The sequence below is a fragment of the Rhinatrema bivittatum genome, chromosome 7 (assembly GCF_901001135.1).
Source record: "Rhinatrema bivittatum chromosome 7, aRhiBiv1.1, whole genome shotgun sequence".
NCBI lineage: Eukaryota > Metazoa > Chordata > Amphibia > Gymnophiona > Rhinatrematidae > Rhinatrema > Rhinatrema bivittatum.
The window spans coordinates 150275774-150298287 of NC_042621.1; the positions used below are offsets into that span (position 1 = coordinate 150275774).

Here is a 22514-nt window from a genome sequence, read left to right on the forward strand (position 1 = left end):
TGGGGTTTTATTTTCCAAGAAAGAAATTTACCAAAAATTGCTGTGATCTTTGGCATATGAAGAGTGGGAAAGATTCAGAATTTTGCTAAATAGCAATCATCATAAAGAAAGATATTCATGAGATAGTCACCAAAAGAAAAAGGAAAAAAAAAAGAAAAAAAAAAAATCACCACAACCTCCAAAAAGCTGGCTGAATCAGCTTCTATTATAGATGATCCCTTAATATCATGCACATCTGTTTACTCAAAATACATCCATGCTATTTATTCACCTTCAGTGGTGCTTAGACATGAATATTTTTAATCCTTCCTGAGGCTAGCATAAATCTAGGTTGGAGCAGAGTCATGTTCTATGACCATGCCCTATTGAATTTTATTCAAAAGTCTTCTTATGGTCTTGTTCATACCAGTTTTTGGTTGTGGTTCATGGTTGTTGATCATTTTTTTAAACAGTTTTTTTTTTTAATGCCGCCTTGATTTTTACCATCTTCAAGAGAGTGGGGGGGGGGGGGGGGAGTTCTCTTTCCTGGGTCTTGCAAACCTGATTCTGCTTAATGTTAGAGACTGGTGCTCTTATTGGTCTATCTTTCTCAATTAGCCTTTCTATGCTAACAATTAAGAAAACATGATTTAATATTACTGCTTTGCCCATACTCCTGTAATTATGTTTCCATTTTTATTCCCAAAGGACCTATAATATTATCTGTCAACATTTTATTATCAATATACTTATTAAATCTCACAATTGGTTTTGTTATCTGGAGTAATATTTCATTGTATATTTTCATTTCTCTACTCTTATCTTCTGTTAGGTGCTCTGTAGTTAAGAAATGTTCTGTCCTTTCTTCTTTAATTTTAAATGTCCCCCTCTCTTCAAATTTACCTGATTTCTTGATTCAGCCACATAGGATTTGCTTTTCTATTCCAGGATTTATTTCCCATTATTTCCCACTGGTATGTAAAGCTAGATGATGTGACTATTGTACTCTTTGCTTATTGTTTTGTTATTCTGATTGTATTATTTTATTGTATTTGCTTTAATTGTTACCTGCATTGAACATATTGGATTTGCAGGTTATAATATTTTCAAATAAATAAATAAGTACACAAGACCACAACTGCTTTTCTCCAATCTTGCAGTACCACTCCCATTTCCAGGGATCTATTGAACAGGTCCTTCAGTGCACCCACCAGCATACCTCTGAGCTCCCTTAGTATCTTGGGATATAACTCATCCGGCCCCACAGCCTCTTCCACTTTTAGTTTTCCTAGTTCTTCCCATATATTCTCTTCTGAAGATGGGATTGTGTCTATTATTCTACTCCCATCCATGCACTTCTCAACCAACAACGGTCCTACTCCAGGATCTTCTAATATTTCTGCTATTTCTTCTTCTTTCTCCACACATTGCTCCTTGTCACCTTTCAGTTTTACTATACCACTTCTAGCTTTCCTCCTTTAACCAATATATCTGAAAAATGTTTTGGCAGCTGGCTTTACCTCTTTGGCATTCCTTTCTTCCACTTGACCTTTTTGTTTTCTTGATTTCTTTCCTTACCTCCTTCAACTTCACCAGATATTCTTCCCTGTGTTCCTCTTTTTGGGTTCCTTTTTACTTTTTGACACTGTTATATTTTCACTTATTTTTTCCGTTATCTTCTTTGAGATCTAGATCAGATTAATTTTCCTCTTACTTTAGTTTACTTTTCTTATATAAAGATTTGTTACTTTTGTAATAGCTTCTTTTAGTCTGGCCCACTGTTGTTCCAATTCACCCATCTTCTCCCAGTTTTCTTTCTCCTCCTCAAGGTTTGTCACCATTTTACCAAAGTTTGAATTTTGAAATCTAAAATATGGATCTTCACATTAATTTTTTCCATTCTGGCTGCCTTATCGAACCATGGTCTGAATTTATAAAATGTACTAAATATCGCCTGTGATAGAAAAAGGGGTGTGTTTTATGGTAATAGGCAGTTTATTGCAATAATACTTATGTGAAGAGCTAAGTTACCACAAATTGTGATAACTTTTTCACACTTTGAGATAAGTGCCAGGATGTGATATTTCCTATGTACAACCACTGGGAGGACCATTTTAGAGAGAGAGAGAGAGACTAGCCATAATGTCCTCACCCTAGATAGGTATTTATATCTCTATGGGAGGCCCACCTAGTAACTCAAGGTGAGGTTTAAGTATTAGTGTAGGGGGTTAGGGGCCACTTTTACATTCAAAGTGAGACGTACGAACAGAACAGTGCTCTCTTGTGAAGATTTGATGACCCTCAGAGTGAGAAAACTCACTCAAAGATGATATTTGTGCAATGTTCTCTCCACCTAGCTTGATGGACTCTCTACCTGCGTATCATCAAGCTAGGTAGAGAGAACATTGCACAAATCTCATCTTTGGGTGATTTTCCTCACTCCAAGGATCAACAACTCTTCACAAGAGAGCACTGTTCTGTTCGTACGTCTCACTTTGAATGTCAAAGTAGCCCCTAACCCCCTACATTAATACCTAAACCTCACCTCAAGTTACTAGGTGGGCCTCCCATAGAGATATAAATACCTATCTAGGGTGAGGGCATCACGGCCTATCTCTCTCTCTCTCACACATACCCCAGGAGCTTCACAGCTACTAAAACAGGTCTTTGAGAACACTTCACAAAATGCAATAAAGCCATGCAATAGGACTTCAGAAAATGGTTAACCACTCCTCCTCTTTTTCGGATTTGCATCGCACCATATGATATGGTGCTATCGCATGCGTTAAAGGCACTTTTCGCATGCAAAAACGCCTTATAGCATTTTGATGAATGACCCCCCATATGATCTGATTATCACTGTTCCATAGGTGTGCACCTATCCAGACATTAGAAATATTATCCCCATTAGTGAGTCAAGTATCACTCCCTTCTTTGTGGTTCCATCACCATTTGTTTGAAAAGAGCCCCTTAAAGGGCATCCACTATCTCTACTTCTTGTAGATTCTGCAGTATTTATTTATTTATTTATTTTTAATTTTTATATACCGATGTTCCTGTAAAGAATACATATCGCACCGGTTTACAAGGAACTGAACAGTTGCCTCCAGGGCGGAAATACTCCAACCCATATCCAGGAGATTAAAATCTCCCACAAGCCATACTTCTTCCTACTTTCCCACATTTTGGATGTCTTTGACCAGATCTCCATTCAGGTCTTCTGTTTGAGTTGGAGGCCTATAGACAACTCCAGTGTAAATGGAAGCATCATCATCTTATTTTAGGACAGCCATACCACTTCTTCCATTTGCCATGCTCCCCTGAATTTTGTTGCATGGATATTGTTTTGACATAAAGAATACTCATCCCCCTTTTCTGTGCTTAGTTCTCCCTTAACTGATTATAGCCCATTATGGCCATATCCCAGTTATTTAATTATTTATTTATTTTGTTTGTTTTATATACCGGTATTCTGGTACAGTCATACCGGTTTACAGCAATATAAAATACAACATAATAAATTATATAAAATACATCATAATACAACTTAAATAAACCTCAAGAATAAAATCACCAAAATCAATTATAATCTGAAATAAAATAGTAGAAAAGACTGTATCATGGCTCTAAATATTAATAGATAGGGGTTCAATAAATATACTTTAAAATAGAATAACATAAAAAAATGTCTATCCTCTCAATCAGCTTTATATTATTCTCCATCTTCTCCAAACCCTTGTATAAACAGCCATGTTTTAAGATTTTTGTTAAAGGACTGAAAGTTAGCTTCTAATCTGAGTCCCATATTTTAGGCCCAGTCAGTGGTAGAGAGATCTCTCTCTCACCTTGTTCAATTGTACGGTTTTCAGACATGGAATGGTTAAAAGCCCTTTGTTCCCTGACCGGAAATTTTCCTGTGGAGTATGTATATGCAATCAAGCATTTAACTATTTGATATCATCATTATTTAAGGATTTGTGTATTGAACAAAGTACTTTATATTGAACTCTGTATGTAATGGGCAGCTAGCGCAACTCCCTTAATATCAGAGTAATATGGTCATATATTTTTGTTCCAGTAAGAACTCTGGCTGCTACATTCTGCAATAGCTGTAAAGGTCTAAGAGAAGATGATGGAAGACATAGCAGCAGTGCACTACAGTAGTCTAATTTAGAAAAAATCAGGGATTGCCAAACAGTTCTAAAACCATTAAAATAAAGTAGGAGTTTTAGTTTCTTTAAAATGTGTATCTTATTAAAACCATTCCTGATTATATTTGAAATACATTTTTTCATATTGAGTTCATTGTCAAGCACAACCCTTAAATCTGTGGCATGATCTACAACTACAAGATTTTGTTGATCAACTGAGTATGAATGTACTCGTTATTTAATCTATTACTTAATAGAATAATCTCAGTTTTGTTTTGATTGAGTACTATTTTCAAGTGGGGCAGCAATTGTTGAATAGCTGAAAGATAGACAACTAACAATTTCAAAGAGTCTTCTCTAGACTTTGTTATTGGGACTAGAAATTGTACATCAGCATAAATGAAATATGTTAAGCCTAATCCAGATAAAACTTTACATAATGGGAGAATGTATAAGTTAGAAAGGGTGGCTAATAAAGCGGACCCCTGTGGCTAACACTTGCTCAGAAAATGAGGTCCCTATTTTAACTCTGTATATCTGGTTTTTAAGATAAGATTTAAACCAACAAAGTGGACTCCCTGTAATACCGATTTCAATTAATCTTTGTATTAAAATTTCATAATCAGTTATATCAAAGACTGCTGATGTATCTAGCATTACTAATAGATACATTTTCCCAGAGTCCATTCTTCTAAGGATAGTGTCAGATAATGATAATAAGAGAGTCTCGGTACTACAAGATTGACGGAACCCAAATTGTGAAGGATACAGGACATTAATTTCTTCAATAAAATCAGTCAATTGTTTTTGAACCACTTTTTCAATTAGTTTGGATAAAAAAGGGAGATTCGAGATGGGCCTGAAATTCTTGAGTTGATTCACATCCAAGTACTTGTTCTTCAAGAATCATGAGATTCACTGAACCATATTAGAAGCTATTGTTAAGAAATATATTACTGGTCATGTAGATAAATATGGATTAATAGGGAAAAGCTAACATGAATCTAGTAAAGGGAGGTAGTGCCTTGCTAACTTATTTGAATTCTTGGAAGGTATGAATAAGCATGTGGATATAGGTGAGCCAATCGATATAGTGCATTTGGATTTTTTGGTGTTTTGATAAAGTCCTTCATGAGACTTCTCAGAAACTAAAAAGTCATGGGATAGAAGGTGATGTCTTAATGTGAATTGGTAACTGGTTAAAGGATAGGAAACATAGGGTAGAAATAAACGTTAAGTTTTCCCAATGGAGAAAGGTAAATAGTATTGTTTAATTTATTCATGAATGATCTGGAAAAGGGACTCTTCCTAATAATCTCTATCAAGAAGAAATTGAACCAAGTTATAATCAGATAGAACCATAACAGACCGAATAAAACACTGAAAGGATCTTATAATGAGTAAAGTAATAGGAAATAAATAGCCAGGCTTACATGAGGTTTATGTAGTAAATTGAAACTTTTACCCCCAGAAGGAAAGTCAGTAATTAGGTAGGAGTGTACTCTACTGGTTCATGGTTAACACGGCTCGGGGCTTCTCTCAATAATCATCCAAAATGGAATCTTTTTCACATAATGTGCCATCAGAAGAAGATGGTGGGCAAAAATGAAACAAAGAACCTTGAGCCTAAAAATAGCAAATATTGTTACTAAAAAATAGCCAGTGGATTGGCTGAGGATGTATTATATGCTTTCATATATTGTTAATGGATTTGCGAAACTTCTTTGTGGCATTACTCTGCTGTCCATAACTTTGCTAGGTCTTCATTTTCAGCTCATTTTACATCTTGTACATAAAAGGCAAGTTATGGTATTATCATTACTAAAATAAGGTACTGGGTCATTCCTCCTGTGACTCAGCACCAGTGACATCAACCAGCCAGATACGGCATGGCACATAGGTCCAGTGCTCAGGTTCTTAGGTGGGAGGAGAATGATTGCCACGCTATACAAATGACAATGAAGAGCTCAGATTTTGCTTTATACACTGATTTCTGCCCTATGTTCCTGTGGGGAAAGGTGTTGGGAAACGTAATAACTGTCGTATTTTTTCTCTTCCCCAGATCACACCAGGCAGCAAGGCAGCCCAGTCAAATGTTAATCAGGGTGACTTGGTGGTGGCCATCGATGGAGTTAGCACAGACAGCATGACCCATTTAGAGGCCCAGAACAAGATAAAGTCTGCCAACTACAACCTGAGCCTCACCCTCCAGAAGTAAGTTGAACCATTTAATCTGGTAAAGCTGAAGGAGTCAACAGGCAGGACAGTCACTAAAGAGGAAAAAACTTGAACAATAAAAAGAGGCATAGAAACCACATTCTTTTGTGTGAAAAATTTTGGGAGTGAGGGCAAATTTAAATTTCAAGTAGTATGTACTTTTAAGCTAATTTAGAGAATTAAAAGAACTGAATTTTTGAAAGAGAAACTCAAGGAACCCATGGTTGAGTTTTACTACCATCAAAATGCCTTTACAATTTCAGTAATTATATTTTGAAAACTGATTTGTCCATTATTATGCTTTTGCAGCAACCAGTCTCCTGCCACTAGACCAAAACCATATAATTCTTATTTCTGGATGTATCTTTACCCAGTGGAATTACAAGGATATATATTTGGGCACATAATTTGTCAGAAAGTGGAATCTGCAGATTTCTTTTTCAGATTAGAAGAGATGATGCTATCAGGAACAGATGGGAATGTGGACAAATAAATAGGGGGAAACCATTAAAGAATTAAATTAAAGCATTATTAAAAAATACAATATTTGAAAACATTGTTCTTCCTCGTTATTATTAATGTTTTATTGCCAGGACAGTTGTCCCTGCTGCTGGCTCCCACAGCACGTTGAACACCAGAAAATTTCATTTACAATTATCAGGGAATTTTCCCCATCTATGCCCCCCAGCCAGCCCTGGCCATCACAACAGTGGACCTGGGCTAAGACACACGGACTGTGGGCTTCCCTTTGATGTCTAGTACAAGAAGTTCTATGCCAGGTAGTAGGTTAATGCAGTGGTGCAACAGGCAGGGACTCCTTCCTTCCTCGGTGCTGTGAATATTCCTTCTATGACACAGCCAATCTCAGGCACAGGACCTGGGTCTGGATATTGAAACTAGATCTTCAAGTGTTGCTATTAAGCCATCAGGCAGGCCTAAAGCATTTATAGCAATAGAAATAATATAATTGGATCCAAGATTTCAACATAGTCTTCATTTATTTCCTCTCTCTAAATTATTTCATCTGGAGGCCAGTATTCAGAGCCATTTAGCCAGATAACTCGCAAATTATCCAATTAAATGGTAAGTTTTAAATATCCCGCTTACTTATAAAGTTTTAGCTGGATAAGTCATTATCCAGATAAGATTTAACCAAGTAAGAAAGGGCCATGTTGGGGGCATTCTAGGGAGGGGACGAGTTAGCTGAATAATTTATCAGACTATCTCTGATATTTGGAGTTAGCTGACTAAATTTTTGGCTATCTCCAGTCATGCCTGAGAGCAGCTCTAAAGTTATCTGGGAACATGTTCCTGGATAATTTTGCCCTTAATTGATTGGATTCAAAGAATATAAGTGTAAATGAAGTGCTTAAAAAAAAAAAAAAAAAAAGACAGCAGCAGCATTGGTCCTCCGTCCCAATCCTTCCTCCTACCCATGTTCAACTTTTGAGTAAACCTCCCTTCGCATTAAGCCCACTCCCCAAGCAAGCAAAATTGTTACATGCCTATATGCCAGAAAACCCACCCATCCCCTTGCCTTCCTCAACCTCTGAAATCCAGAATTATGACAGTCTTTCCTCCTTCCCTCCCCACTCCACACCTTCCCACCACACCCAGAATCCCTCATACCTCCAAATGTCACCAAGAGCTATGAAGAAGCAACCAGCTCCCACCACATCCAGCATTACTTTGACATCTATGTTGGTTGCATAAGTGATCAGCAAAGCTGTCAACGTATTACGTGGATAATTTTGAAACATAACCGGTAATATTTAACGATTGCTGGTTTGGTTTCAAAATCATTTGGCTATCTATAGTTGAATAGCTTTATTCAGAGATATTCAACAGGAAGTTCATCTCACTGAAGGAACCCGCTTAAATATTCTTGCTAACCTTAGCTGGTGAAGTTATCTGTTTTATGCTTTTTTGAATATTGGCCTCCTGATTCAGAACTGTTTCTCTGCCAGGGGGGGAAGGCATCTCTGCCATCATGCAACAGTGATAGCTACTGACTTTCTAATTTTTTAAGGGGGCTTGACAGGGAATGTGCAGTAACACTTTTTTCTAATGGTTAAGTTACTGTACAGATATTCTATTCCTCATTTTGCTCACTTCATTACCGACACAGGGTTACTCTTGTTAACTATTTGTAAATTCAGATTTTAGAAAGGAGTGCACGTGTTCTTGATTCCGAAGGTAACCATGGTTTCATGTTGACTGTTACTGCAATGGTTTGGTCTAAGAGGAAAGAATTCTGAAAATGGGACAATCTCTCCTGGCAGCTGTAAATGAAAGCTCATACCTCTCTGTAGCTGCAGTATTGGTTAGGTCTGATTGCAGTCTGACGCCCAAAAAGGAGCAGAAGGACACTGCTAGGTCAAAAAAAAGAAATCTTATTTTCCAGTTGTATTCAATCAGAATATTAATACCATTAAGCTGAAGTGACAACTAGAATGAAACGATTATCAGACAGGACTTTGTCCCTTCAGGCTTAAGGGTGAAATTATGGCACCAGCTTCAAGCTACTGCATTTTCTATGGCTTCTTTCTGGGGAATTCTTTTCTTTTACACTGTGAAATCCCAGCTATCTGTCTTAAACAACCCCTTCCCTCATCCTCTCCCCCCTTATTATAATCAGTTTTGTTTATATCAAGCTGGTCTTGTTCCCTGAAGAAATCCATATTGCTTTACTTGTTAGAGCAGATGCAATTGTCTGCAGCAGTCCTCATAACAAACACATTTATTAGAAGAGGCTCCTGAGACTAATTGTTTGCTGTTTAAAGATGTTGATGTGATACTCGGGCCTTTATAGACTAGGTGATGAATATAGATAGAGGAAACTTGCTAGACTAGGCAGCCCCGCGTATCTAAAATATGCCCTCAGAGGAAAGCGTAATACAATAATATTTAAAGGGTGTCACCACGGGTTAGATATCATGCTGCCTGCTGATGCAGAGACAGGAAATCCAGGTTCAGCTGGAGACCAGTGGGTCCTGCAAAACAGTCTAGGCTCTGAGAGTTAGAGTCCCCTCTGTATGGGTGTGGGCCTCCTCCAGCCCAAAAAATAAAAGGCGGAAAACCCTTGGTACCACACTCTCAGCTAATGCATTAACAGCGTTTTTGGTAAGCACAAGTCCCTCCCATACAACCGTATGGGAGAAGCAAAAACAAAGGAAAAGAAATCAAAACAAGTAAGGGCACCTGGTTAACTCACCACTATCAGTTTGGGAAAGAGCCTGAGAACAATTCACTCCCTCCTCTCCCCCATGAGTTGTAGCTCCAGCTGGAGACTAGACAATAGCTTTTTCTCAGCCCTAGCTTAACAAAACAAGCAAAAAAGAATGGCCAGTTTCCAAACATAAGACATAAAATAAAGAAAGAACATGCAGGGTCTTTACTAGCGGTTAGCTTTCTAATAATTCCCTGGCCAGACCTGTTCCCTTAAGCGGTGTAGTTAAACTAAACAGACTGACCATAGTCAATGTCCATCTCAAAAACGTCTGGGCCGCTCTGCAGAGGCACTGGGTCTACTTCTATCTCCTCCATAGTGAGCTCGGCCTGCTGCTGCAGAGGTTTAGAAGCCCCAGTCTCAGGGTGGAGCCCTTTTGGGATTGGTTGCTCTCCAAATCCCCACCCCCTGTGTCAGGCAAGTTGCCTAGGTGACCAGGGCCTGCCCCCTCAGATTGTTCCTGACCTAGATAATGCTAAAAGCTTCTTGTGCTCTGTTCTCTTGAGCTGTAGCTGCCCCCTCTAGGCTCCCTCTTCCCGAGTCTGGCCGGTATTTCTTTACTTGTTGAGGGACAACAACCTGAGAGGAGAGAACACCTACATCATAAGGGATACTATTGCGGTAGATATAATAGGAAATTTACATTTTTTTAAAAGAAGGATCTTAGTATTGTAATTATATATTTTATGACCCTTCAATTCCTCCTGCTCATTTGGGATTTCAGCTCAGTTAGAGCTAGGACTGGGATCTGGCACCATGAGCCTACATTTCTAAATACGTGTAGATTTTTACCCCGTTTTATATCTCCTCTCAGCTTACTTTGAGTTTTGATATAGATTTGAAAGCATTAACACTTTTATTATAACCAAATGAAATGACTAGTATCTGTTTAGGTTTTGGAGTCTATTGATTAAGATGCATTAAAGTGTTAACGTACGTTAAATGCGGAATTCAATGATAAGCATGCATTATTAATAATTCTCCCTTAAACGTTATTGGTAATGCAGACATATTCCTCTTGACTAGTGGCAAATATTAATGTGTGCATCACATTAAAAAATTCATGAAAAAAACCAGCTCATTAATATTCATACTTTTTCTGAGAGCAGCAGAAGGCTAACATATCTAGCAATGCTTTCTGCCCCCACCGCACCCTGAGCCAGACTAAATTGGGGTATCTAGCCTAAGTGTAAAACTGCCTCCAAAGAAATATCCCTCTATTTCCTTGCAGGCAACCCTCCCAAGTAATTTCTCTCTCCTTACCTAAAAAGTTCTCACAATAGAAATCCCTAACCTCTTTCAGCCTTGCCCTCTGCCCAAAGGCAAAAATAACACCCTCACCCTCCGACTGGCACCATCCTCATGCCGGACCCTCCTTCATCCCACCTTCGGAATTCTATAGGTAGGAGTGATGCCCACTCACTGCTGTTCTACTAGTGCCAAAATGCAGAATGTTGCCAGTAAATCTGAGGGTCTGTTAGGATTGTGGACCCTTGTAAGTCCTCAGGCCCATCTGACAGAGCAGATAGGTGCAGAGACTGGACTGGAGCTTCGCCTATATCAACCTCTTTCCCCTCAGATTAAGCCTTTGGTTCTGGAGGTTGTCAGATCCGGGGCCAGGCTGAGATGGGAGGCAGCTGGCAAGCAAGAGTGACAGGAGTCTAGGCTAATGTCAGTACTAATGGTTAGTCTGAGATGGGGGAATGCAGTTAGGTTGGGAGAGATTGATGAGACAGGCTTGCCTAGAAAGATGAAACTGGGAAGAGCTGGAGGCATGAGGCTGGGTCAGGCTGCAGAGATGAGGCTGGAACAGGCTGGAGAGAAGAGCAGCAACCAGCACGTCAAGGTTGAAATTGACCCGTTGCTGAGGGGTGGATTGTTGCATGGCTGGGGTTTAAATTCCCAGCCATGTGATGTCATCTGCCAGTGCTGGTCGAGGGGATTCCCACTGCATGGCCCTTAAAGCTAGATGCATGTTGGGGAGTCCTGGGGAGAAGATGGCAGAGGCATCCTCGCTACAAAACAGTGTCCGTAGGCATATGGGTGAGTGTGTCGGCTTGTTGGGGCCACCCCCAAGCCGGCAACATAACAAAGGTCCTTTTAATCAGCACATGAGAAACAAATAGGAGCCTTGAGCTAGTAGCTGTTGTTTTGAATTTCTGCACTAGCTGAGCAGGAGCGATTTTTAATTGCTCTTGCCCGATAGAAAATCAAAGGAACTTAGAATAAGGCAGGGGTGGTTCCACAAAGGGGTTGCTGGATGGGGAGTGTTGGTTCTCTCTTATTTGGTGGGGTTTGTCAGCTGGAATAGGAGGAATTGTTTCTTCAGATAGTTGGCAGAGGTTCTCTGGTGGGAGACTGGTTTAGAGCTTCACCTTTATCAGCCCCTTTCCCCACAGGTTGAGCCCTTGGATTCTGGGGGCTGGCAGGATTTATGTGAGAGTCTCTCAGAGTATGGGGTAGATGGTTGTCCAGGACCAGGCAAGGGACAGGAGCAGGCAGCAAGCAAACAATGTCCAGGCAAGGGGTCAGTGGTAGGCAGTAATCCAGAGTAGTCAGAATCCAGGCAAGGGGTCAATTCCAGTGATCAATCGGAAGACAAGGATGAGACAGGGCAAGCTGGACGGATGAGGCAATGCTGGATGAGGCAAGGCAAACTGGACAGATAAGGCAATGCTGGCCAAGGCATTGCAGGCTGGAAGGACAAGGCAAGGCTGGATAAAAGAAACACACACTACACTAGGTAGGAGGACCTGGTATTGAGGCAAGGTAAGGACATCAGAAAAGCTCTAATATAGGGCCAAGGCATGTGATGTCATCAATGGGCGTTGTGGCCTTTTCCAATGTCAGGCACGCGTGTGCCTATGGAGGGAGTCAGGAGGCAGCCAGTCTGGTGGTGTCCTGCTGCAGGGAGGAGACCAGTGGCGTTCTGCTGCGAAGGTAGGGCCTGGCAGCATCTGGAGTAAGTGCAACTGCTCGTAGAGTCATCCTGCGGCTGGCTAAATGTAACAGAAATATTCTAATCATATTTTTGTTCTATATTTTCAACAAAAAAATAACCAAAGCTCTGACTCGCAAACTCAAGCTTGCACATATTTTTATACTGTTCTATACAATCCTGATAAAAATACTAATCCACTGAGCTAGCATCTGAAGAACACCCCAAGGCTATAGGCATTCCATGTTTTGTATGTACTCGTAGAGGTGTTTTAATTTGTCTATTATAGGAAAAATTCTGAATTTATTGAAGTTTTCTTTAGCTAGAATGTCTCATTAAGCTGAGAAATGGACTCAGGTTGAGCAGCTGGGCCTAGGTGTCAAATGTTTGAATCAAAGATAAGAAATATGGAAGCTGAAGAAAAAGCAGACATAACCTTGCTTCTAGAAATATCTTACAATGTATGCAGGTTATGCAGTGAGAACTGTATTGATAAATACATTTGACCTCTGGAATCCTCTAGACAAGGATGAATTAAGCCTACTCATTCATAGTAAGTTTACCATACCTTCCCACTTGTAGAAATGTCATGACTTGGCCTTATGGAAAAATGCACCCTGTCATATGTTTGTTTCAAATCACAAAAAGCAAAATATACTGTATACACAAAACAAGTTTGTTCAAAATGGAGATAAAAAAAAGTTCAAATTTTTAAGTCAACAATGCTGTAGTTGAAAACTTTTAAACAAAAAGACAGTGTAGGTAATATAAATAGGAACTGGTATCATATACAAGTAGGGATTCCGTTTTTTCATTTTTAACAAATAAATACAGATAACATATCACTGATGCAAAGAAATAAAATAGGTGTTTATGCATATACACTGGAATAACACCAATTCCCTTAATTCTCTCAACTCCTCATCTAACTCCCATCCCCACCTGTTTTTGTGCCCTTCCCTTGCCAGCAACTCCTCAGTTACACAAATTTTCAGCAGCTAATGGACCTCCCTTCTCTTCTTCTGGTGGATGGTACAGCTGTGAGTTTGAGTGTGGTAGGGGACAGAGTTAGGGAGGAGGTTAATGAGAGGCTGGTGGGGAAAGAAACTGATGCAGCTAGGGCTGTATGGTGAAAGAGGACTGGCCTGTGAGGGGAAGGGGGCATGTGCTGGTGGCTGGGGGAATGTGAGTGTTAGTACCGGTTACTGAGGAAATATTCATATTTTTTTCCTTTCATGATATGTAAATGTAAATGTTTGATTCAATGCTGGACAGGGTTCCCAGTAATTGTACCTCCACTACAAAAATGCCAATAAACACCATTTTTTGTAACCTCAAAGAACCCCTAATTAACTAGAAAGTAAACAAATTTACACTGTAAAAACTCCTACAAATAGAAGCTGCATCTGTGTATTATGTTATGGAGGGGCCTCGAAAGGGCCTTGCATTCTGTTCCCAATGGCCTCGAAAGGCCTTGCATTCTGTTACACTCGGGTGTTTTAGTGTGCCCTTGGGCCTCAGCCCGACCCCAGACGGATCCAGGGCCGAACCGAGGGTCTTACCCTCTGCCAGGCCAGCAAGCTCCCAAGGCCAACAACAGATGATGTTGGAATGTGAATGGTCCTCCGACCATTCCGAGCCCTTTCAGACCTGCCGCTTGGATCGGCAAGGAGCAGCAGGCCTGGCCTGAGCTCGAGGGCAGACAAGCCTTGACACGAAGACATGACAGCAGGATCGATGCAACGGCATCGCGGATGAAGACTTGACACAAAGGCTGATGCAGACGGCATCAGAGACGAAGGCTGGCACTAGACAAGAAACCAAGGTAGCTGAAGACATGACACCAGGGTTGATACAATGGCATCGCCATTTATACCATTTATACCTCCTACAAATGTTGATATCAATCATATCTAGCAGAATCTCCCTGCCCCTCTTCTGACTAACCACTATCATGTACCCCACTTAGTTAATTATTACTTGTATAACTTCCATATTACTCGTATGTTATTGTTTTTGTTATTATTGTTATTTCTACTATTCCTATTATAATCATGTGACAAATGTAAAGCCTGTTGCTAAGTTCTGTTCTCTGTAAACCGATGAGATGTTCCCAACGTTCGTCGGTATATAAAAGATATTAAATAAATAAATAAATAAATCGCGGACGAAGACATGACACCAGGATCGATGCAACGGCATCGCTGACGAAGACTTGACACCAAAGCTGACGCGAAGACATCACGGACCAGTGGTCGATGCGACGGCATCCCGGACCAGGGTCGATGCGACAACATCAGGAACAAGACATGATACCAAGAGTGATGCAACGGCATCCAGGACGAGATGAGGAACTGACGAAGTCCAGATGAGACGAGAAGCTGGGCGGAAGTCCCATTTCCAGTCTAGCAGCCCCTGTGATGCCTTGGGAGAACAAGGTTGCCCAGAAGTAGAGTATCACCTCGGTGTGGCAGGACATGTCCTGTATGTAGGATATGCCCTCCAAGTGATGAAGTATCCTCTTACACTGAGGATGTGTCACTGGATGTGTGTGCCCAGGCACAAAGGATTAGGATGGCCATAGTAGCTAGCAATTCAGTCATTAGGAATGTAGATAACTGGGTGGCTGATGAGCATGAGGATCATTCAGTAACTTGCCTTCCTGATGATCACCCAGACAGGATGTTGGATAGTGCTGGGGAGTAGCTGGTTGTCCTGATACGGATGGGCACCATCAACAGCTATGAGAGGGAGTTTCTGGAAGCCAAATTTAGGATATTAGATAAAAAGTTGAAATCCAGAACATCCAGGGTAGCATTCTCAGAAATGTTCCCCATTCCACACACAGTACCACAGAGGCAGGCAGAGCTCCAGAGTCTCGATGCATGGATGAGACGGTGCTTCAGAGAAGAAGCCTTTAGATTGGTTAAGACCTGCGCACCATTATGGGGAAGGGAAAGCCTGTACTGAAAGGATGGGCCCTGCTTTAAGCAGGGTAGAATCCAGCTCCTGGCACTAAAGTATAAAAAGAGATAGAGATGCTTTTAAACTAAATCATAGGAAAAAACCAATAGTTACTCAAGAATGCATGGTTTGATGTGAGGTTTGTTTTGAGGTATCTTCAAAGTGTAGATGGGGTGCCATTTTGAAGAAAGCTCATCATCCAATAAAGAATGTTACTATCTGAAATTTGTATGGGTATCTTAAAGTTTGGGCATAATTGCACAAGTGCAACAGTTACTACCCTTAGGAGAAATATGGGAATAAGCAGCACAGAGTGGCAGTTACTACCTTGAGCTTGCTGGATAGACAGGATGGACCATTTGGTCCTTTTCTGCATAATTTCTAGGGGTGTGAATCGTGTGATCGATCGTCTTAATGATCGATTTTGGCTGGGGGGGGAGGGAAATCTTATCGTCGTGGTTTTTTTTTTAAAAAAATCGTTAAAAATCGTAAATCGGGGGAGGGCGGGAAAACCGGCACACCAAAAAACCCTAAAACCCACCCCGAAACCGTTAAAACAAATCCCCCCACCCTCCCGAACCCCCCCAAAATGTTTTAAATTACCTGGGGTCCAGTGGGGGAGTCCCGACGCGATTTCCCTCTCTCTGGCCACGACTGCGTTGAGAGAAATGGCGCCGGTGGCCCTTTGCCCTTATCATGTGACAGGGCAAAGGTAGCGCCGGTGCCATTTTGGTTCCTGGTTCCCGACGTCACGCGTCCAGGAGATCGCCCCCGGACCCCCGCTGGACCCCCAGGGACTTTTGGCCAGCTTGGGGGGGGCCTCCTGACCCCCACAAGACTTGCCAAAAGTCCAGCGGGGGTCCGGGAGCGACCTCCTGCACGCGGGCCGTATTGCCAATCTTCAAAATGGCGCCGGAGCTACCTTTGCCCTCACTATGTCATACGGGCGACGGTCACCCGTATGACATAGTAAGGTGTGAGACAAAGGCAGGTCAAACGGTCTGGGAGTCAGGGCTGGCGGCGAGAGTGGAATCCAAGGACAGGCCAGAGGTCGAGACAGGCAGTGGTCAGCAGAAACAGAGAACAGGCAGACGGTTGGGGCAGGCAGCAGGCAAAAGCAGAATCCAAGGACGAGCCAGGTCAGGTACCAGAGGAGCAAGCCAAAGGGACGGAGAGGCAGGGCAGGAACGGAGACACTTGGACCAGGAACAGAAAGGCACAGAGGCTGGAAGACACGGAACAACTTAGCAGCCCTAACAGTGAGACCTGTTGATGAGGCAATGATAGGGCATTAGGGGCTGCCTTAAATAGGACCAGTGGGGCCCTGGGTATCTGGGTCCCACGGGAAGGTCTTCTGGCACGGCTCCTTTAAGGAAGGGGAGGAATCACGCGCGGGTGCCTTGTGACTGACACGGCTGGACGCACGGCGGTGGTGGGGTAGGCCCTTTGCCACGTCGAAGGAGAAGGCCCCGGGACAGTGGAGTAAGTGTGGTCGGCTGCGGGTAAGTGTGGTCGGCTGCGGGGCACCACGGCTGGCCACCATAACACCCTGGCCCTCCCAAGGGAGAGATTCCACCCACCCCTGCCCCCTAAATAGCCAAGACTTCAACCCCTCACCCCCACCACCAAAACCAATTTTTTTTAAAGTTCAGGCCTCCCATCCCCCACACCCTTCCCCCACTCTTGACCCCTCTCCAGAACTCTGCCTTACCAAGATGGGGCTGAGTACACCCACATACCCAGTCCAGTCAGCGCCACTTTCTGGTAAGGTCTGGGGATCAGACCCAGCCCACGTGGCCTGTGTCCAATCCCTTGACCATACCCCAGTTTCATGGCTGGGGCACGGTCTGAGCACTCGGCCCTGATGCAGGATCCAGTTAATGATAAGGCAGGGTTCTGGAGGAGGGTCAGAGGGTGGAGGGAGAGTGTGGGGGAATGGGGGACCTGAATTTCTTTTTTAAATTATTTTTGGGGGGGTGGGGGTTTGAAGTTTTGACTCTTTAGGGGCGGGGGAGGTGGGGGCTTGATGTCGGGGGCTGAGAGTGGGTAGATCGACTCGACCCCACATAGGCTCACGCTTTCGGTGCACTCCCGCCGGGGAGAGAGCCAACTCGAGCAGACCCAGGCCATCCCGGAGACCCAGCAACGCCATCCAGGCCTCATCAACGTGGCCTGGCCCTAGCTGCGCCCCCTCGATTGGTGCGCCCAATCACAGATCAGCCACCGACCACCGATTCAAATCGGGGATGCAGGGTGAGCCCTTTAAATTTTGTTGCTCACCGGTGGCGCATTCATTCTCATCCGGCCAACCCGACCCCACATAGGCTCGTGCTTTTGGCGTACTCCCGCCGGGGAGAGAGCCAACTCGAGTGGACCCAGGCCGTCACGGAGACCCAGCAGCGCCATCCAGGCCTCAGCAACGTGGCCTGGCCCTAACCGCTCCCCCCAATCGGCGCGCCCAATCACAGATCAGCCACTGACCGACGATTCAAATCGGGGACGCAGGGTGAGCCCTTTAAATTTTGTTGCTCACCGGAAGCGCCACGCGCACGAAGGAGCACGACCTAAGGGGCATGCCCCTTAGAGCGCCCCTTTGTGCGACCCTTCAGCACCCTTCAGCACATCACAGTCACATCAAGTGATGAAGAGACCCTCCTGGTTTGAACTTACCCTGAGCCCATGAGGCATCGCTCCCTGTGACTCGCTTCAAATTGATTTCTTTGTAAAATAGACTCTAGTCCTGTTTAAATATTGTTTAGACTGTTTTTCCTTGTAGCCTTACCTCTAACACTGCTTGCTACCCGGTATCTTAGCCAGACCTCCCACTTTTCCCATATCTAAGTGTCCCACCTGCTGTTTTGAAATGTGTATCTCGACCATTCCCATCTTGCACCACTCATACATGCGCAAAACCAACATAACTCTGACACACCCAGCTACTTCCTGGAAATTGTTAGTGCCCATCATGATCACACCCCTCACCCAATTCCTAGGCCTAGCTACGCTGGCCATAACATTACTCTGTTTAGACAATGTTTATACACTGTAAGACCTGATTGGACTCTATTTGTACTCTGTTAACTGTAATACCTGTCCGTATGCTGTTTGTACACTGTAATACCTGCTCAATTTGCCTGTATATAGAATGGTTTTAATGCATTCAGTTAATAAGATTCTCGATTATATTGTTCATTATCTGTAATAAGTTGTTAAAATGTATACCGGAGTGAAGGCAGCTTGCTATACCTCAGTATATAAAAGATTCCAAATAAATAAATAAAATAAATAAATAATCAATGTGCAATCTATCCTTAAAAAAGCACCCATCCTACACGACCTGCTCACTGATGACAATCCTGATATATGAGCCATTACTGAATCCTGGCTAAAGGATTCAGACCATGTTTTCATCAACCAACTCCTCCTACAAACCTATGACATCTACTCCATCCCAAGACCAAAAAAAAGAGGTGGAAGGCTACTCCTAGCTGCCAAAAAACTCCTCAATCTTAAATTGCAACCCTCCAATCCCCCCCCCCCAGTTTTGAAATTGGGCTATTTAAATCTACCGCCCTTCAGGTCTGCCTCATCTATGCCCCTCCTAGTTTACTCAAACATGACCCTTCCCCCCCTCATTGAATATATTGTATACTCTCTCAAGCCTGACCTCCCTACAGTTATACTCGGAGACTTCAATCTCCATGTGGATGCCAGTCCCACATCGCCCGCCTGTGAAACCCTCCTGGTTGCCCTCAAAGCCTTAGGCTTCAGACAGCTCATCACCACGCCAACACACAAAGTAGGGCATACCCTTGACCTCCTCTTTATTAATTCCTACATCTTAGCACCTAACACCCCCGTAGCTTCCCCCATCCCCTGGTCCGATCACTTCCTTATCAATGCCCGTATCACTGTCAACACCCCCACCTTGGCCTCACAAACACAGAAGAAAATAATTTCTTTCCGTAAACCATGCTCCACAGAGGCCCTTAACCTAGCATTTGAAAAAGTTACTGGGAACCTTGAACTTTCTAATCCTGATGAAGCCCTGCACTCCTGGAACAACATCACCAACACAATAGCCGATGAACTCTGCCCTATGACCCATAAAGAAATCCCCAACTCGCAGAATAAAAAAAAACCATGGTATACCTGCGAACTAAAAAAGTTAAAATGGGAGCTCAGATCCAAAGAACGCATCTGGCGCAGACAACCCACCCCCACACACAAAGCTATATACAAACACACACTACACAACTACCGTCAAGCCACCATCCAAACCAAGCGGGACTACTACTCTGCCAAAATCCATGACTACCAATTCAACTCTAATGCTCTATTCTCTTATGTTGCAGATCTCACAAAATCATCTCCCCCCCACCTCCCACAAAGAAAACACCAAGGAAAAATGCAAAGAACTTGCAAAGTACTTCCATAACAAAATATCCCATATCCTCCTACGCTTCCCCCCTAAGCCCACTCACATTTCCTTACTCCCTAACCACAATGGCAGCAGTCTTGGATCCCTCAACCTCACAACAACCCTGGAGATAGAAACCATCTTAAAAAAGATGAAACCTGCATCCCATATAGCAGACACAATCCCATCTAAAACCTTACTCTCCATACCTACCACCATTTGTTTTATTATTGTTACTCATAAATTATAACAATAACATTAATCTTGGAATATTATATATTTTTAATATAAATGAAAGGTTTTCATGAGAGAGGTTGTGTTGTGAAAGATTTTATTTATGTATATATTTAAGGAAACATATATAAAATTGAAATATGTTTCGTTCGTTTAACCTTTAACCTCTGGTTTGCTAGTAGACTGAATTACTGTGTCGTGAAATTATGTTTGTCTAAAAAGTGTGTCACCAACATGAAAAGTTTGGAAAGCTCTGATCTAGGGGCTAGTTTGTAGGCATAGCTATAGGCGAAGTGATGGACATAAATGTAGTGACTATCCTCTTCTTAGTCTTTAGATATCTTTATTCAGACCATGCTAAATATATATTTTTGATGAATATCTAATTTAATGAAAATCATTATTAGGATTTTTTTTTTTATAACCCTTCATCCTCTAAAGGTTAAATAGATTTTGGGTTAATCATGCTCTGTCTTCTGGGTATCTCTAATCTCAAAGCACAGTTGAGAATATTTGCTCAGTGACATAATCCAAAGAAAGCACTTAAAAATTAAGGGGCGGATTTTCAGAGCCCTGCTCGCGTAAATCCGCCCAAAACCGGGCGGATTTACGCGAGCAGGGCCCTGCGCGCCGGGAAGCCTATTTTACATAGGCCTCCCGGCGCGCGCAGAGCCCCGGGACTCGCGTAAGTCCCGGGTTTTCGGAGTGGGCGTGTCGGGAGGCGTGTCGGGGGGCGGGGCCGGAGCGCGCGGCGTTGCGGGGGCGTGTCGGCAGCGTTTTGGGGGCAGGTACGGGGGCGTGGCTACGGCCCGGGGCGTGGCCGCGCCCTCCGTACCCGCCCCCAGGTCGCGGCCCGGCGCGCAGGAGGCCCGCTGGCGCGCGGGGATTTAGTCTCCCTCCGGGAGGCGTAAATCCCCCGACAAAGGTAGGATGGGGGTTTAGACAGGGCCGGGCGGGTGGGTTAGGTAGGGGAAGGGAGGGGAAGGTGAGGGAAGGGCAAAGGAAAGTTCCCTTCTAGGCCGCTCCGATTTCGGAGCGGCCTAGGAGGGAATGGGGGTAGGCTGCGCGGCTCGGCGCGCGCAGACTATACGAAATCGATAGCCTTGCGCGCGCCGATCCAGGATTTTAGCCGATACGCGCGACTACGCGCGTATCTACTAAAATCCAGCGTACTTTTGTTTGCGCCTGGAGCGCAAACAAAAGTAGGCTGTTCGCGCTCGTCTGAAAATCTACCCCTAAGACTGCTAATGATAGAGAAAATAGGTTTACTGAGATGCATTGCTTGTTATCAAAGATCAATTAATAACCTCATAATCCATTAGTGATGATGTAAATCTGAACCAGGAAACATTACCTATAATGATTGGATATAAACAATAGAGATGTGTATTCGTTTTTGCCGAATTGGAAAATTGCAACAAAATTGTCCAATTCGGCATGTTTCAGGGAGCCCGAAAAAAATCAGGATTTTCCTGTTTTTTCGCTAAAATTTGTTTTTCCGATTAGTGCGCACTAATGGGAGTCAGTGCGCGCTAACTCCCCGTTAGTGTGCACTAACAAAAACTAACAAAAAGTAACAAAAAGTAACAAAATCTAACGGTTTTTGTTAGTGTGCGCTAACAGGAGTTAGCGCGCGATAACGGGGAGTTAGCGCGCACTAACAAAAACCGTTAGATTTTGTTACTTTTTGTTAGTTTTTGTTAGTGCGCGCTAACGGGGAGTTAGCGCGCACTGACTCCCATTAGTGCGCACTAATGGGAGTCAGTGCGCGCTAACTCCCCGTTAGCGCGCGCTAACAAAAACTAACAAAAAGTAACAAAATCTAACGGTTTTTGTTAGCGCGCGCTAACGGGGAGTTAGCGCGCACTAACTAAAAATCGATTTTTCGCGAAAAAAAAAGACCCGAACCGAAAAAAAACCGACATTTTCCATGGCGGCCGAAAAACGAAGAACGACACGAACATAAAAAACGATGCACATCTCTAATAAACAATGCCTGTTCAGTCAGCCCATCAGATTTTGCTGAAGGATCTTCTGCATTGGAATAAAGTGTTTGAATGCTAAAACTTGTCTGATCCTGTATAAAGTATTAGATCAAGTTTATCTGTACTTTAAATGTAATTACAATAGTATTACTAGTTGTCTAATGTGCGCTGTTATTAGTTGGTGCTAAACAGCTGTCAAACTGAATGTAATTAGGTATTTAAGCTTCATTGATGGAAAGGATCAGTTTATATTCACTAACCTTTGTGGATCTGTTTTGTTGCTCTCACCTTTGAATGCTTCCTCCATGCACACACTTATTCTAATCTTAAACCCCTTTCCCTTTCCACTTCCCCTCCCCCCCCTTCCCCAAAAAAAATAATCAAAGTATCTTGAGAG

At 42.9% G+C, this 22514-nt stretch overlaps 1 protein-coding gene across 19 annotated transcripts in view; it reads left to right on the forward strand.

Moving 5' to 3' along the window:
- The window catches only part of LDB3 (LIM domain binding 3), a 452171-nt gene that overhangs the window by 126419 nt on the left and 303238 nt on the right, over window positions 1–22514 (forward strand). For all 19 annotated transcript variants that reach the window (XM_029609315.1, XM_029609318.1, XM_029609322.1 and 16 more), the window contains exon 3: window positions 6193–6344. In XM_029609315.1, the coding sequence (XP_029465175.1) occupies window positions 6193–6344 (152 nt within the window). The remainder of the gene's footprint in view (window positions 1–6192; window positions 6345–22514) is intronic.